We start from the raw sequence: 16,109 nt of genomic DNA, 5'->3' as shown, positions 1-16,109 counted from the left end.
GTTAAGAAATTTAAATACAACATGAGTGAGCAGAAAAAAAAATCTAGTAGAAAACATTTGCCAGGAGCCACTCTGCTGTTCTTACACCCTTGATATACAATGCCAACATTCTGACTGCTGAAAAGCCTACTTTTTATTTTTTGTAAAATCTGCATTACAGTTTCTGATTGGATGCATTTAAATTCCTCTATATTCCCATTCTGCATTAACTTGTTTTTTATGATCCTTTTCTTAGGAAAATGTACAGTTCCAAGCATTATGCATTAATAGTAAGAGTTTATATTTTAACTGACTTTTGTTATTTTTATGTTTCCCTGATAGAATCTTCATTCTCACTCAAGCACTGACAGCAGCTGTCGCAAGCAAACACTTCCTGCTTCCTACATCGCTCCATTGTCAGTCTCATTTTAAGACCTCAATAATGACGAAAGACAGCTTACTCTTATAATTTTTGCCATTCAACTACAATCTACAAAGATCTTCAACTGTTTTCCAACTCACAAACTTAAAAAATCCAACAGTAACTTAAATTTAGAAAACTACAAAACCTATTGTTTAATTTTTTATATTTTACAATTTTAATTTAAAAGTATATGAACATCTCAACTTATATTCAGAAAAGTGAGCTTCTCTAGGAAAAACCCATGCCTTAATGATAGAGTCAGTGTCACTACTCATCCTCCATCATTTCATCTTTTGATTTAAAAGATTTTATTTTTTCAGCAAATAGTACTATCCTCCCATATGAAACATGGAGGTTTTGTTTGGTGCATTTAAAAACCTCAGTTGTTGGAGCATTTCTGTTTCTAACAATATATAGTTGAATCTATTTGACCAATGTTTTATACTTAATCATACCTCTATTTTAAAGCAGTTAATAAAATATACAGTTATCTTGGAATAAATATTTCTTCTATATCTAAGTAAGTAAAACACTCAGAAAAAAAAAAAAGCCCTCTCAGCATGGTGGCACACGCTTGTAATCTCAGCATTTGGGAGGCTGAGAAAGGAGGATCACAATTCGCAGACAGCCTCAGCTCCTTAGTGGGGCCCATTGTAACTCAGTGAGATCCTGTTTCAAAATAAAACAATAAAACAAAAACAGGACTGGAGGTGTAGCTTGGAGGTGGAATGTCCCTGGGTTCTGTTCCCAGTGCCCCCTCCCCTCCATCCTCTCTAAATCTTGGCATAAGTGCTGATTCCACTGTCCCTGAAAGTAAAACTGTTACAAATGCCAGAGGATGGGGGTAGTTGGGACGGTAGGGGATGAAGAAGAAAGCAAGTCATAAGTCCTTTCCTCTTTTTTTTTTTTTAATTTTCTTAAATCAAGGATCTTGATCTTAAGGAATAATAGTTTTAGTACTTAGAGATCAATCCAGCAACAACCTAAAAGATTTTTAGTTATTCCTCGATAATCTCCTGTTCATGCCAGAAGATAGGATCCTATAAAGATGTTCTCGAGAGCAGGGAAACGATTTTCTTTCCAGTATGTTTGGGTGTGGGTGTGTATGTGGGCTTGAGTCTATAACATGACAAGACTGTTTAACAATCAAAACAATTATTTCCCCAGGTTTTTTAAAGCGATATAAATGGTATTTCTTATGCAATTGTTCCACATGATTCAATCTCTAAAATAATCATAATATTCATATTGAGATTAAGTTTGCAAAAGAAGAGAAATTTAAATGCTGGATTTGAACAAGGTCTTTTATTACTAGCATTCAGTATCCACCACCCTTCACCATGCCCCCTGAGGCTCATTCTTGAAATTCTCAGTTATTTCTGTTAATCAAGGAAATTTGAGTTTGGGGAACTACTTCTATGAATAATAAAGGCAGCTAGCCGTGGTGGGGCACACCTGTAATGCCCGTATTTAGGAGGGAGACGAGAATCACAGGTATGAGGCCAACCTCAGGAACTGAGTGAGACCCTGTTTCAAAATAAAAACTAAAAGGGCTAAGGGTATATCTCAGAGGTAGAATACCCTTTGGTTCAATCCCTAGTACCACAAGAATAAAAGTGAAAAAAGAAAATAAAAATATGAATATCTAAAGCTAAAATGAGAAAACAGGACTTCCTTGAGCTAATTTTGTGTGTGTGTGTGTGTGTGTGTGTGTGTGTGTGTGTGTGTGTTACGAGAGATGGAACCCAGGGGCTTTCTGCCTCCCGACTAAACTCCCATACCTATTTTACATTTTATTTGGAAAAAAGATCTCACTAAATTGCTGAGAGCCTCACTAAGTAGCTGAGGCTGGCTTCAAGCCTTCAAAATCCTCCTATCTAAGCCTCTCAAGTACTGAGATTACAAGTGTACACCACCATGCTGGCCTAAAAAAATTTAAGGAATAATTTAGATACCTAATCATGTAAGCCACCAGAAGTTGTGCTTTTATCAAATACTTACATACATTATCCACTTAGCAGGGTAATTCTCTGTGAAAATAATTTTATTTCTCTACATTCTGGAAACATTTTCAACCTATAATCTATTAAATTTTAAAAATAAACGACTCATTTTGGTGATAGCTTACTTTCTTACTTCTTTGTGAGAATACTTAAAACCATGGTTTTCATTACAAAAAACAACCCAATACAAACTATTCTATGACCTATGACTTGTCCTACAAGCAATAGTAAATCTGTATCATGTTCATCACCGACAAGAAATCATTCACTGACAAAGTATTTTGTTCAATAAGATCAATGTGTACTATTCCAACAGTATAAAACCCAATTTATCAGATGGATCTATCAGGTTTCTGATGGTACATTTACCTCTTACCTCTCCTTTAAAGAAACATGATCAGCTCTGTTTAAGAAGCTAAAGAAGCCAGGCATGGTGGTGCATGCTTGTAATCCCAGCATTCAGGAGGCTAAGTCTGGAGGATCGTGGTTTGTGGACAACCTTAGCTATTTAGCAAGGCCCATTGCAACTCAGTGAGTCCATGTTTCAAAAATAAAAAGACTAGCCGGGCATGGTGGAGCACGCTTTTAATCCCTGACTTGGGATGTGGAGATAGGAGGATCACGCAGATTCAAAGCTAGCCTCACTGACTTAAGAGACCCTGTTTCCAAATAAAAATATAAAATAGGTCTGGGAGTATAACCTGGAGGTAGAAGGGTTCCATCTCCAGTACCACCAAAAAATAAATAAATAAACAAATAAATAAATAACATAAAATGAATTTTAAAAAGACTAAAAAATAGGGCTAGGGGTGTAGCTTTGAGGTAGAATGCCCCTGAGTTCCATCCCCAGTACCGCCAAATAAATAAATAAATAATAAAAATAAAATAAAAAAATAAATAAAAAGAAAATTTCAATGTTTTGAAGTCAGGTGTGGTGGTGCATGCTTATAATCCCAGTACTTGGGAGGCTGAGACAGCAGGATCACAGGTTCATGGCCCATCTCAGCTACTTTCTGAGGCCCTATACAACTTAGTGAGACCCTGTTTCAAAAAGAAAGAATAAAAGATAAAGCTGGGTAGGGGGAAAGGAGTGTAGCTCAGAGGTGGAATGGCCCTGGGTTCAATCCCAGTATAAGAAAGAAAGAAAGAAAGAAAGAAAGAAAGAAAGAAAGAAAGAAAGAAAGAAAGAAAGAAAGAAAGAAGAAAGAATCAGCATTTTTGTGCTTCAAAATACTCTAGAAAAGAAATGAAAAGACAAGCAACAGACTGGGAAAAATATTTGCAAACACATGTCTGATGAAGTTTTGTATCCAGATTATAAAATATATTCTTAAAACTCAGTAAGAAGATAACTTAATAAAAATGGGCAAAAAGTTTAAAGAAAATTCACTAAGGACAAAATTATGTCATTTACAGAGAAATGGATGAAACTGGAGAACATTATGCTAAGTGAGATTAGTCAATCACAAAAAATAAGACATCAGATGCTCTCCATAATATGCAGAAGTTAGGGAGGAACTCTAGACAAAGAAGGAGAAACTATAGATGAGCAAATGAGGGGACCTAACTGAGGATGATAGGAGGGGGGAAGAGGGAAATTCCCTAACTTATATGATGTATATTCACAAACATATCAAAGTCAATCACTAAGCCAAACATGAGGGGGTAGGGGGAACAGAAGTGGGGAAGGGCTAAACGAGTGATGTGTACATGGATGCTTCTACCATCTCGTACCCCATTAAAGATGTATGACTACAATCCACAAATAAAAAAATTTTTAAAATTCATTAAGGAAGATGCATAAATAGCTCATATATAAAGAAAATAAGCTCAATATTATTAAACATTAAGAAATTGCTAACTAAATAACAACCAAATAGCATTTTACACTCAGAATAACTGTAATAAATAAAGATAAAATAATAATAATAAACGGTGAACAGGATGTGGACAAAAAGAAACCCTTGTATATTGCTGACAGGAATGTAAATGGTGCAGCCCTTTGGGAAAGTTTGGAGGTTTCTTTAAAAAGTTAAATATAAATTTACCATATGATACAGCAACTCCACTCTGAGGTATTTAAGAGAAATAAAAATATGTCCATCCAGACTTGCATAGAAATATTTACAGTACCATCATTCACAATAATACAATTAAATTAGAAATAACCTAAATGTCTATCAACTGGTAAGTAGACAGATAAAATGTGGCATAGCCATTTGCTGGAATACCACTTATAATAAAGAACAACAAACTGTAGATACGATTCTTTGTCACAGATGAACTTCAAAAGAACTAAGTGAAAGAAGCCAAACAGAAACCACATATTACATGACTCCATTTCAATAAAATGTCCAGAATACATAAATCTATTGAGTCAGAAAGCCAGTAAGTGGTTGCCTGGGGCTGAAGGTAGGAATAGGATTAACATTAAATAGACACGAGAGATTTTAATGGCATGAGGACAATGTTCTAATGATTTATGGTGCGGGTTACTCAACTTGATATATTCACTATTACTGAACTGTACACTTTGGTGAATTTTACGATATGTAAAATATGGTACAACATACTTGTTTTTTTTTAAAGAGATTTAAAAAACCCACAGAGACCGATGCTTTAGGATTTCAGCTAGGCTACCACTGGATTAAGGTGGCAATAATAACCTTTCTGATGCAATAATAACCATTTCTGGGCAGTTCAGATATTGAGTCTAGGTTTATGCTCTCAATAAAATGGAATACTTCATGTAAACTCTGCATTTTCTTAGTTGAGTTGTTTTAAAGCAATGCTAAATAGCTTTTTCAGATAAAGATCTTGTTATGTTTCCTATAACTATTAATTCTAAAGGACAAGAAAAAATCCTTCTGAAAGACAGAGGGAGAGCTAAATATATTTTTTCTATTGTAAAAGTTGTGATATGTTGAGACAGGAGGATCACACAGGTTCGAAGTCAGCGTTAGCTACTTAGTGCGGCTCTGCCATTGTACTTTGGATGTATGTAACTTGCTTTTTATTTTGGTCTTCAATGTCTTTTACAGGGGTTCACAAGAGGTCGCTTTCAGTTTCAGAGGGGACTCTGGACTTGCGACTTTTCAGCGGTGCGGGTGCTGAAACTGTTAGGCCATTGGGAACTCTTGTAGAGGACTAAATGCACCTTACATTCTGAGCTGGGCATAAGCCTTTCGGGAGCCAGGGGCGGGATGTTATAGATACAGAAAGGCTCCTTAAAGAGCTCATAGATTGGTGTTTAGAGTAGTAATTTAAAATTATACTACTGTGTGCAGTAGTTACTGTAATATTCCCAGCATTATTTTTGCTTAGAATTGCCTTAGCTATTCTGGGTCTTTTATTTTTCCATATGAACTTCAGGACTATTTTTTTCTAGTTTTGTGAAAAATAGCATTGGTATTTCTTATTTGGATTGACTGAATCTGCAGATCACTTTTGGTAATATAGCCACTTTAACAGTGTTCATTCTACCTACCCATGAACACAGAAGGTCTTTCCATCTTCAGTGTCGTGTGTGTGTGTGTGTGTGTGTGTGTGTGTGTGTGTGTGGTACTGGGGTTCCTGGAAGCCCTTCTACCTCAGGGCTACCCTCCCAGACCTATTTTTCATATTTTTATTTGGAAACAGGGTCTCTGAAGCCAGCAAGGCTGGCTTCGAACCTGCGCGATCCTCCTGTCTCAGCTTCCCAAGCACGGGGATTACAAGCGTGTGCCACCACGCCCGGCTAAGACTTTTATGATTTAAAAATTGAAAATAGTTTCTCTTCCCACATGCAGCTAACACTGTCTATATACATCTGAGATGTATAACTGAGGGGTAATCTGGGTCAAGTAAGTTGTGTTTCAAGATAAGATGTTAGAATGAAGGCTGGGATTGCCCTTTTCCTGTAAAGACCAGGGCAGTAAATAATTTAGGCTTTGTGGGTCAGATGTTCTCTGTTATAACCATTCCATGTTTTTGTTTTGTTTTGTTTTGTTTTTGTTTGTTTTTTTCTGGGAGAGCCAAAGCAGCCATAAGCATGTTTGGCTAAAACCTAGTCAGTCAGCCGTTCCTCAGGCTGAAATGGGGGGAGGGGGTGGCTCAAATTTGGCCCATGGGGGTACTGTACTGTTGTTCTTTTTTTTAGTGTTGTTGTTGTTGTTGTTGTTATTATTTTGCAGGTCTGGGGATGAAACCCAGAGGCATTTGACCTCCGAGCTACACCCCTTGCCCTATTTTTTATTCTTTATTTTGAAACAGGGTCTCACTAAATTGCGGAGGGCCTAAGTAGCTGAGGCTGTCCACGAACCGCGATCCTCCGGTCTCAGCCTCCAGAATGCTGGAATTACAAGCATGCACCACCATGCCTGGCTAGTACGCTTTTTAAAGCAGAAATGTTTTGTGGAGTTTTTTTTTTATTCCTTTCAACACAATCACATTTCAAGTTAAATAAGTTTTCTGGTTAATCACTGAAAAATATATTGCTGGCTGTTAGCAAATAATAAATGCAGTTTGTACACTCCTTATATTAAAGGGAACCATAGACTGTGATTTGGGAGAAAATGAGATATTGAGATATTAATAGTAAGTCTAAAATTGTCTTATGGCTGGTCTATATTACCATCTCATGTATATACTGCTTTCTCTAAATAAAGATGCTTTTTTGTTTTTGTGGTACTGGGGATTGAATCCAGAGGCATTCTACCTCTAAGTTACAACTACAGCCTTTTTATTTTGAAACAGGGTCTTGAATCTACGATCTTCCTGTCTCAGCCTACCATGTATTGGAATTACAGACCTGTGCCATCATGCCTGGCTAATTTTTTGGGGTAAACTCTCCTATGAGATGAATATATCCATGCCAGAATGAAAAAAAGAATTACAATTAGATTTACCAATTTGTTGTGACTTTTGTTTAAAGCTGATTTCACAGATTACTTCATGCATGCATGAATCAACCAATTTATTCACTCAACCAACAATTATCAAGTATTTACTGAAATAGTTTCAGTTCCTAATCCTCAGCTCCTAAAAAGTTTATATTCTAGTTGTTACACCAATACATATACTCAAGAGTGATATATAAGGCAAAATAGGCTGTTACCAATATAAAAGGAAATATATATAAAGACTAGGAGAGTCTAGAATATGAAGTTAATTGTGACTGGGAGAGTAGTGGGGTAACGATTGTGGAAAGCTTCGTGAAAGAGGGAGTATTTGAATTCAGTGTGGAAAGGAAGCCGAGCATTAGATGGATGATTTGTTAATTACCTCATGGCTTATAAATGACTGGTGTTAGTTATGCTAGGAGAAGCCTGAGGAAGGGCTGGATAGGTTCTAGCCAAATGAGAACCTTAATACACTGAAAAGTGGTTCTAAGACATACATATAAAATATAAGGGGCAAGAAGAAAGAAGTTGGATAGTACAGAATGCTAATACTATTAAGTATGATTGAGATGCACAGCCCTGAATTTATATTGCTCATTGAAGCTTATTACATAGTTCAACTCGATGAGATAAAAACTCATATTTTTGCTTCCTACTAAGTGCTTTATTATGTATTTCTCAAAAATAGGTCCAGAATTTTCTTAGAAAATTAGTAGTTAGCCAGGTGTGGTGGCACACACACTTGTAATCTCAGTACTTGGAAGGCTGAGACAGGAGGAACACAGGTTTTTGGCCAGCCTCAGCTACTTAGTGAGGCCTTCTGCAACTTAGACTCTGTTCAAAATAAAAAATAAAAAAAATAGGGCTAAGAGTATAGCTCTGAGGTAGGATGCCCCTGGGTTCTATCCCTAGTACTGAAAAAAAATATCATGGTAGCTTGGGCAAACTGAGATGTAAGGTGAGTAGCTATAGCTTTCCTTTCTAGAAATACTCAATTTGCTTGGCACTTTTTCTAAGAGACTTCTAGGGTTCTACTATGACCTAGGAGAGGAATTTTCTGTCACTATATAAAAGTGAATAATCATAAAGAATATGAAATTTGCTGTAGTTACTAATCTTCCAGATGAGTCATTACCCTGTAATCATCTGATAACAGACACAGATGATTTCCCAGAGGTAAGAACAAAAAATAATGGCTTGAAATAGAGGGAAAAAGGAATTGAGAAGGACAAGAAGCAACACACTATCATCTGTATAACAAATGATTTTATCTGGGAATTAACAGAATTTGAATACAGTAAGAGTTTTATTATCCTGCATCAGTGAAATAAATCTACTCAGGTGTTTATCAGGAAAATAAGAAATATAAATATAGCCCTTATTTTGGAGTCTGGACAAAGTCCAGATTAGGATGCATTCTGAAAATGTCAGAATGTCTATTTCTATATAACACCTGATTTGAATTATTAAATATCAACTTAGCTGTACTAAAAATATCTCTTGACCCGCCGGGCATGGTGGTGCACGCTTGTAATCCCTGTGCTTGGGAGGCAGAGACAGGAGGATCATGCAGGATTGAAGCCAGACGCTCTAGCGTAAGAGACCCTGTTTCAAAAATATAAAATAGTTCTGGGAGTGTAGCCTGGAGGTAGAAGGGCTTCCAGGAACTCCAGTACCAAATATATATATCTTGATATCACTTTTGAGTAGCTGCTAAAGAATAATAACTCCACATTTCAATCACTTAACCTTCTGATATCATTCCTTTATAACTGCACTTGCTAGTGGTATTTAAGTTATTCTTTAGGAATGTAGGTAACTGGTGATTCTTCTAGGATAAGAAGGCCAAAGTACTGTGAAAATACTGAACTTAGAAAATGAGGAAGCCAAATTCTGCCATCCCTTCAAATTATCAAATGATAATTTCTGATAATACAAATTGTACTGAAATGTGCTTCAATAATTTTTTTAGAAACTAATGCTTGAAAACCTCAAACTCAGATTCTCTCAAGCATTTCTGATGTGAGAAAAGTTTTATTAGTTTAATGATATACTTTGCAGACTCTGCTGTTTCTGAGTTTATGCGTGTGTATGTACATTATGGGGCAAACTAAGCAATCACTGAGGGAAATGAACCTTCCCCCAGGTTCAAAACAATATATACACATATAATACCAAAACACAAAAGAGCTTAACTAAGATGGACAGAAAACTTAAATGCTGTTAGAATAAGATTTATTTTCATTTTAGTATATACCCTAGTAAAATGGTTATTAAAAAAAAAAACTTACCTGCTACTGAATTTGGCCGTGGCATAAGATACAAAGGTATAGACTGTACTGATTGAGATAGAACTGTTTCCAAATTCCTCTCTGGGATCTTATTCAGACTATAGGTGGAAGCAGTCATGTTTTCATCTACTCGATAGAGACAGGAGTCCATGCTGGATTTTTGAGACTGCCAAGGTTTCAAGTTTCCTCCAGATCCTAATTCTTTGCTGCTTTCTCCAACATATTTTGTGCGTTCTATATTTTCAGAATAGCTTGTCAGTGTAGCTGGGCAGGGGGGAAAAAGAGTAAAATGAATTAAAAAAAAAGATTAATTTGTTTATGGCTTACAATTCATATCTAGATAATGAAAGTATTAGTAACTATTTTTTAAATTTATGGATGACCATTTCACCTTTATCACAAAATATAAATAATTGAAACCACAATTATTTAACATATATTGAGCACATAACAATTAACATATTAATTAAAATAATAATAATTAAAATATCTCTCCTATATATTTAACAATGCTGATAACTAAGCATATTCATATGTCAGTGCTAAAAGATTTAATGCTAAGGCCTACCCAGTGCTAGATTTTTTAGAATTTCATCAAAGGGGAATTTGCATATAATTTTCATAGACTGTTAGAAAGTCCTCAAACTCTCTATTGTTTTTTTTTTATCTCATTTGAGTTTATTTCCTGACTCTTTATATTTAAAAAAGAATTAGAATAAAATAAAGAGTATCTAAATAGAAACTAATATAGTAGAAAGAACTGCCCAAACCAGGAAGCAATAGAGGTCCACATAATTTCTGAATAGCTGCTAAAGAATGACTTTAATTAAATAAAAAACTAAAAGGACTTCTAGAATTTAATCTAGTCTTACCAATAATTATATATAAATAGGAACATTTTCATCAACCATCCATGAGAAATGAGCCCTAACCAGACACTAAATCGCTGGTGCCTTGCTCTTGGATGTACCAGCTTCCAGAAAAAAATTTCTGTGAACAACAAATTTCTGTTATTTACAAATTACTCAATTGAAGGTATTTTGTTATAGCAACCTAAGTGGACTAAGTCAGTATCCTATATATAGTCACCTGCCCGTTGCGTGGTCAAAATGACACTGACAATGGCTGAACTATCCCCATGGGTTGAAGCTGGGTCTTGTTATTAAAATTCTTGTTCCAGTGTGAAGAGTTGGTTAAAGTGGCTATTCTTAGTTCTTTGTGTTGATGAAGTCAACAAATGCCTTACAGGTCCTGTCCATGATGCACTGCCTCTTTCCTCTATCTCTAGGCTTCCTTTCCTGTTGCCAATGAGCTTGGAGATGCAACAGAGCTACTGGTTTATTTAATAGAAAGAGTGAGGGAAATAATGTCCACTGGGGCTACCTTTGACCAATATGGGAAGAAAGTTGGCAGATAAATCCTCTTCTGATTCCCCCTTCCACAGTTCAGAGATACAGTGTCTCTCTGAAGACATGTACCAGGACTGAGCAATCACATTTTGATAGCTCTGTAATATCCTCCCTTATATTTTCTCTTCCTCCTTTTCTGCCTCACTCATCCTTTCTTTGATTCTTGCTTCCTTGGTGTATTCTCCCTTAATAAAATATGAGTACCATTAGAGGAAACAATCAAGAGTCTAAATAGAAAGCCTACAGAATGGGAGAAGATCCTTGCCAGCTATATCTCTGATAGAAGACTAATATCTAGAATATACAATAAACTTAAAGACTTAACACTAAAAAAACAACCGAATCAAAAAATGGGCAACTGAACTTCACAAAAATAGATACTTCACAAAAGAAGAGACACAAATGACCAATAAATACATGAAAAAATGTTCAGTAGCATTAGCAATCAGGGAGATGCAAATCAAAGCTACACTGAAATTCTACTTAACCCCAATCAGAATGTCAATCATCAAGAAGTCAAATAACAATAAATGCTGGTGAGGATGTAGGGGAAACTGAAACTCTTCTACACTTGTTGGTGGGACTGCAAATTAGGGAGATCAGTATGGAGATCCCTCAGAAAACTGAGAATGGATCCACCATATGATACAGCTATATAACTCCTGGTTATCTTTCTAAAGGAGCTGAAATCAGATAATTATAGTAATATATGCATATCCATGTTTATAGAAACATAATTTACAATAGCCAAATAATGGAACATTATAGGTGCCCATCAACAGATGAATGGATTAGAAAATTATGGGATTCTACACAGTGGAGTTCTACTCAGCAATAAGAACAAAATAATAATGTCATTTGCAGGAAAATGGATGGACCTGGAGAGCATTGTATTAAGTGAAATTAGCCAGTGAAGTATCATGTATATTTCATCTCATATGTGGAAGTTAGGGAGTAATTGGGATATCAGAGGATGTCAGATTATGGAGGAGATACTGGAGGAGATACTTAAGTGGAGCCAGAGCAGTCTAGGGGAAAGTGTGGGGAGAGGATCAATAAAGGAATCACTTCCATCAACTTTATGTACATATGTGAGAATATCAATGTCAATCTCAATACCCTGTCTGAGGAAGGGGTAGAGGATAATAGGGAAGGAGTCAGGGAAAGCCCACCAAACGCTGTGTGCATGTATGTCACTATCACTACGAACTATATTATGATGTGAGACTATAAGGCACCAACAAAAACTGTTAAAAAGCAAGTTTAATATATCTTATGCTAAGACAGTTTGAAGAATATTTTCTAGCCAGGCATGGTGGTACACGCTTGTAATCTCAGCATTTGGAAGGCTGAAACTGGAGGATTGTGGTTCGCGGACAGCTTCAGCTACTTAGTGAGGCCCTCCGCAAGTTAGTGAGACCCTGTTTCAAAATAAAGAATAAAATTAAGGCAGGGGGTGTAGTTTGGAGGTCAAATGCCCCTGGATCCCATCCCCAGACCCAGAAAAAAAAATATATATATTTTCTAGAAAGAGTTAGTTGTATGCTAGGGGTAAAAAATTATAAACCTCTTTTTCTTCAAAAAGTATAACACCAGAAAAATAAAATTAGATATGAGCACATAACCTTCTGCCTAAGGTTCTGTTTTCTAAGAAATATGTACTAAGGAAGGCATATTAGTTAAAATGGTGGGAGCCATGGCCTGGATATTGTTAAAGCTAATTCAAACATTTAACTTGTTACTATATTATTTCAGCATGTAGCTAAAACTACTCATTGTACTTAATAATTCATTTCATATATACCAAACACAATTTTACACCTTTTCCAGTGAAGTCTTTATGAATCTCATAGTATATTTTATAATTTCTAATGCATTCAGTGATAGCATATAGATGTATGTTTCATGTGTATAAGTACCTATGTTTATTTTAAACAGATGTATGCTTATCCTAATTTCAGGAAACTGTTTCATTGATATATATTTAAATATTTTCTTTTAGTGAAACCTGACTGATATAATTTCATTTCTGTGTAAAGATATGATGATTTAGTTTTGTTAATTCTTAGACGATTGTTGATCACACTGCTGCTAAAGTCAGTATACTGAAAGCCAGAGAATGGAAACTCCTGCTTCCCGAAGGATTTGTCTAGACCTAAAATGTTTGTTATTTTAACTCTTTGCCTTTAGTAAGCTTTTTAAAATTTGTTTTTAATCAGAAGGTTTTTTTATATACTTTTATTGGTGCAATGCAATTATATATACAATGAGATTCAAAGTGATACAAACATACATTCACATATCACTTGATGTATTTCAAGCAGAAATTTTTAGCATTAGATTCCAAGCTGTAGTTGGCTAAGATTTACTTGTCTCTGTGTGGTCTTACCCCGGGATATAGCCCAGAAACATGACCTCTTTCTCCAGATAAAACACAAACACATCCAGTGGCTCCAAACACTGGAATATATATATATATATATATATATATATATATATATATATATATATATATATATATATATATATATATATATATATTTTTTGGTGGTACTGGTGTTCCTGGAAGCCCTTCTACCTCCGGGCTACACTCCCAGACCTATTTTTTACATTTTTATTTGGAAACAGGGTCTCCTAAGCCAGCGCGCACGGCTGGCTTCGAACCTGTGCGATCCTCCTGTCTCTGCCTCCCAAGTGCGGGGATTACAAGCGTGCGCCACCACGCCCGGCAGAATATTATATTTTTAAAGGTCTGAGAGGGTAATAATGAGGTTCTCCACTTTCACTATTTTAAATATTTTATAAATAATCATATATTTATTGTAATCAAGAATCAAGCTTTTATAAATGTAGATGGAATTATATGAGGTCATAATATTAGCTGTTTAATTTTGAACATCTTTGGCAAATATATGTTTGATAAATTAAGAATGAGAAACAAACTATTGAAAAATAGTGATGCTAATACATTTTTTGAAGCTTGGGTCTATTAATAAAAATTATTAAAGTAGTCCTGATTGGTGGCAGAAAGTTTTAAGAAACTTTAGGTTAATTTGTGGTGCAAAAGAATTATTCCATGGCCTTTGGATTCTATTTCACTACTTAACTGATAAATTTTGTCATAGGAAAGGCCCTTAGTTATGGCTTTAAAAGCAAAGTGAAGCTGGATATGGTGGTATATGCCTGTAATTCTGATACTTGAGAGGCTGAAAGAGGATTATCATGTGTTCAAAGCCAGCCAGCCTCAGTAACTTAGTGAGACCCTCAGTAAAACAGTGAGACCCTATTTTAAAATAAGAAAATAAATAAATAAATAAATAAATAAATAAATAAATAAATAAATGTAAAGAGAATGGGCTGGGGATATAGCTCCATAGTAGTAGACCCCTAAACAACTCACCCAAAATATCAGAGGTAATTCTTTGGTGTACATGTTTGTTTCATTGATTCTGTCCACAAATTTAGATGACTTTTAATTTCATTCATTACCTACCCATTCATTAATTCTTATTGTGTAATTTGTATATGTCATTATACAGTACTAAACAAGACAATTCCTAAATTTTCAACCCCATCAGGAAGGCAATTCTGTAGCAAAAGAGGTCAAATATACAAAAAAGAAAAGTGAAAAAGCACAAAATAAAACGCTATCTTTAATAACACATTAATATCTGTATACTATTTTATAGTCTTTTTTATTCAGTGATTCCTAAATGGTGAGACCTAATGTAAGTTGAGGTCATCATAGTAACTGAAGCATCAGAAAATCCAATCAGTTTGATTCATATGGTTATAAAAAGTTGTCAAAGTTCAAAGCCCAGGTAGTCTACATGCCAGATAAGTTGGCCTATATACATTAAACATTGATATGTACAAAATTTCTACAAATGAAGTTGGAGAGGAAGATACTACCATTTGTTGAAAAATATATGCATCTGAGGCAGGAGGATTGCAGATTTGAGACCAGCCTTAACAACTTAGTAAGACACTGTTTCAAAACAAAAATAAAAATGGCTGGGGGTAACAAACACAACACAAAAAGAATGTGGTGCAGATTCTCTAAATGAAGCATATATAAATTCCTGGCTTAAAAATTTAATATTGCAAAGTTTCAATTCATCACTGATTAATCTACAGATTTAAGGTAATTCTAATAATCATGGAATCTGACACACTGACTCAAATTTGGAAGAAGAACCCAGAATAGCCAAGAATCCTCCTTTAGATGATTGAGAGAGCAGATCTTGTCTACCAAATACCAAGACTTAAAATGGCTATGATTAAGATGGTGTGATAATGGTATAAGGAAAGATTGTTCTACTAACTGAACTACGTAAAGAGTTCAGAAAAAGACCTAGACATTTATGAAAAGTTGCCTTGTAAGCAATATACTGCATTATTTAGCATGGTTTTAGAACAATTAGTTATCTGTATGAAAAACGTGAATTTCAACTATTGTATTAGACTTAAATGACAAAGTTTCTCTCTATCGCTCTCTTCTCTCTCTCTCTCTCTCTCTCTCTCTCTCTCTCTCACACACACACACACACACACACACACACACACACACACACACCAAAAAAACAAAATGAAGGCTAGAAATGAGAATTCTGACATTCTATTGCCATGACAGAGAGATGATGTATGAGAATTTACAGAAAGAAGTATACAATTTTTTTTCTAGCCACTCCTTATCAAGTAATAACCTGATTAGGAGTGGTTAAGCAAGAAGGGGTACCTTTCATTTCCTTTATCTTTATTTTTCTTTCCAGCATCAATAATAAGACAAATATATGTTTTGGGGTTCTTTTGGGAGCCCTGGGGATTGAATATAGGGGCATTCTATCTCCAAGCTATACCCCCAATTTTTTTTTTTTTTGTGCTATCAGGGATGGAACCCAGGGGTATTGTACCTCCGAGCTATGCCCCAAGCCCTATTTTTTAGTCTTTTTATTTTTGAAACAGGGTCTTACTGAGTTGTGAAGGGCCTTGCTAAGTAGCTGAGGCTGTCTGCGAACTCTGCAAACTGTGATCCTCCAGTCTCCGCCTCCCAAATGCTGGGATTACAACAAGTGTGCGTCACCACACCCGACTTACTTTTTTGCGGTACTGGGGACGGAACC

The 16,109-nt window shown here is 35.4% G+C and overlaps 1 protein-coding gene across 3 annotated transcripts in view; it reads right to left on the bottom strand.

Moving 5' to 3' along the window:
* Positions 1-16,109, bottom strand: part of TANC2 (tetratricopeptide repeat, ankyrin repeat and coiled-coil containing 2) — a gene marked incomplete at both ends in the record, with an annotated part of 361,064 nt that overhangs the window by 152,894 nt on the left and 192,061 nt on the right. For all 3 annotated transcript variants that reach the window (XM_080712438.1, XM_080712439.1, XM_080712440.1), the window contains one exon: positions 9,578-9,841. In XM_080712438.1, coding sequence (XP_080568564.1) covers positions 9,578-9,841 — 264 coding nt within the window. The remainder of the gene's footprint in view (positions 1-9,577; positions 9,842-16,109) is intronic.

Source organism: Muscardinus avellanarius (assembly GCF_963383645.1).
Source record: "Muscardinus avellanarius genome assembly, chromosome: 16".
In the NCBI taxonomy this organism is placed as follows: domain Eukaryota; kingdom Metazoa; phylum Chordata; class Mammalia; order Rodentia; family Gliridae; genus Muscardinus; species Muscardinus avellanarius.
Note: the sequence above shows the minus strand (reverse complement) of the source record. Positions and strands in the feature narration are given on the sequence as shown.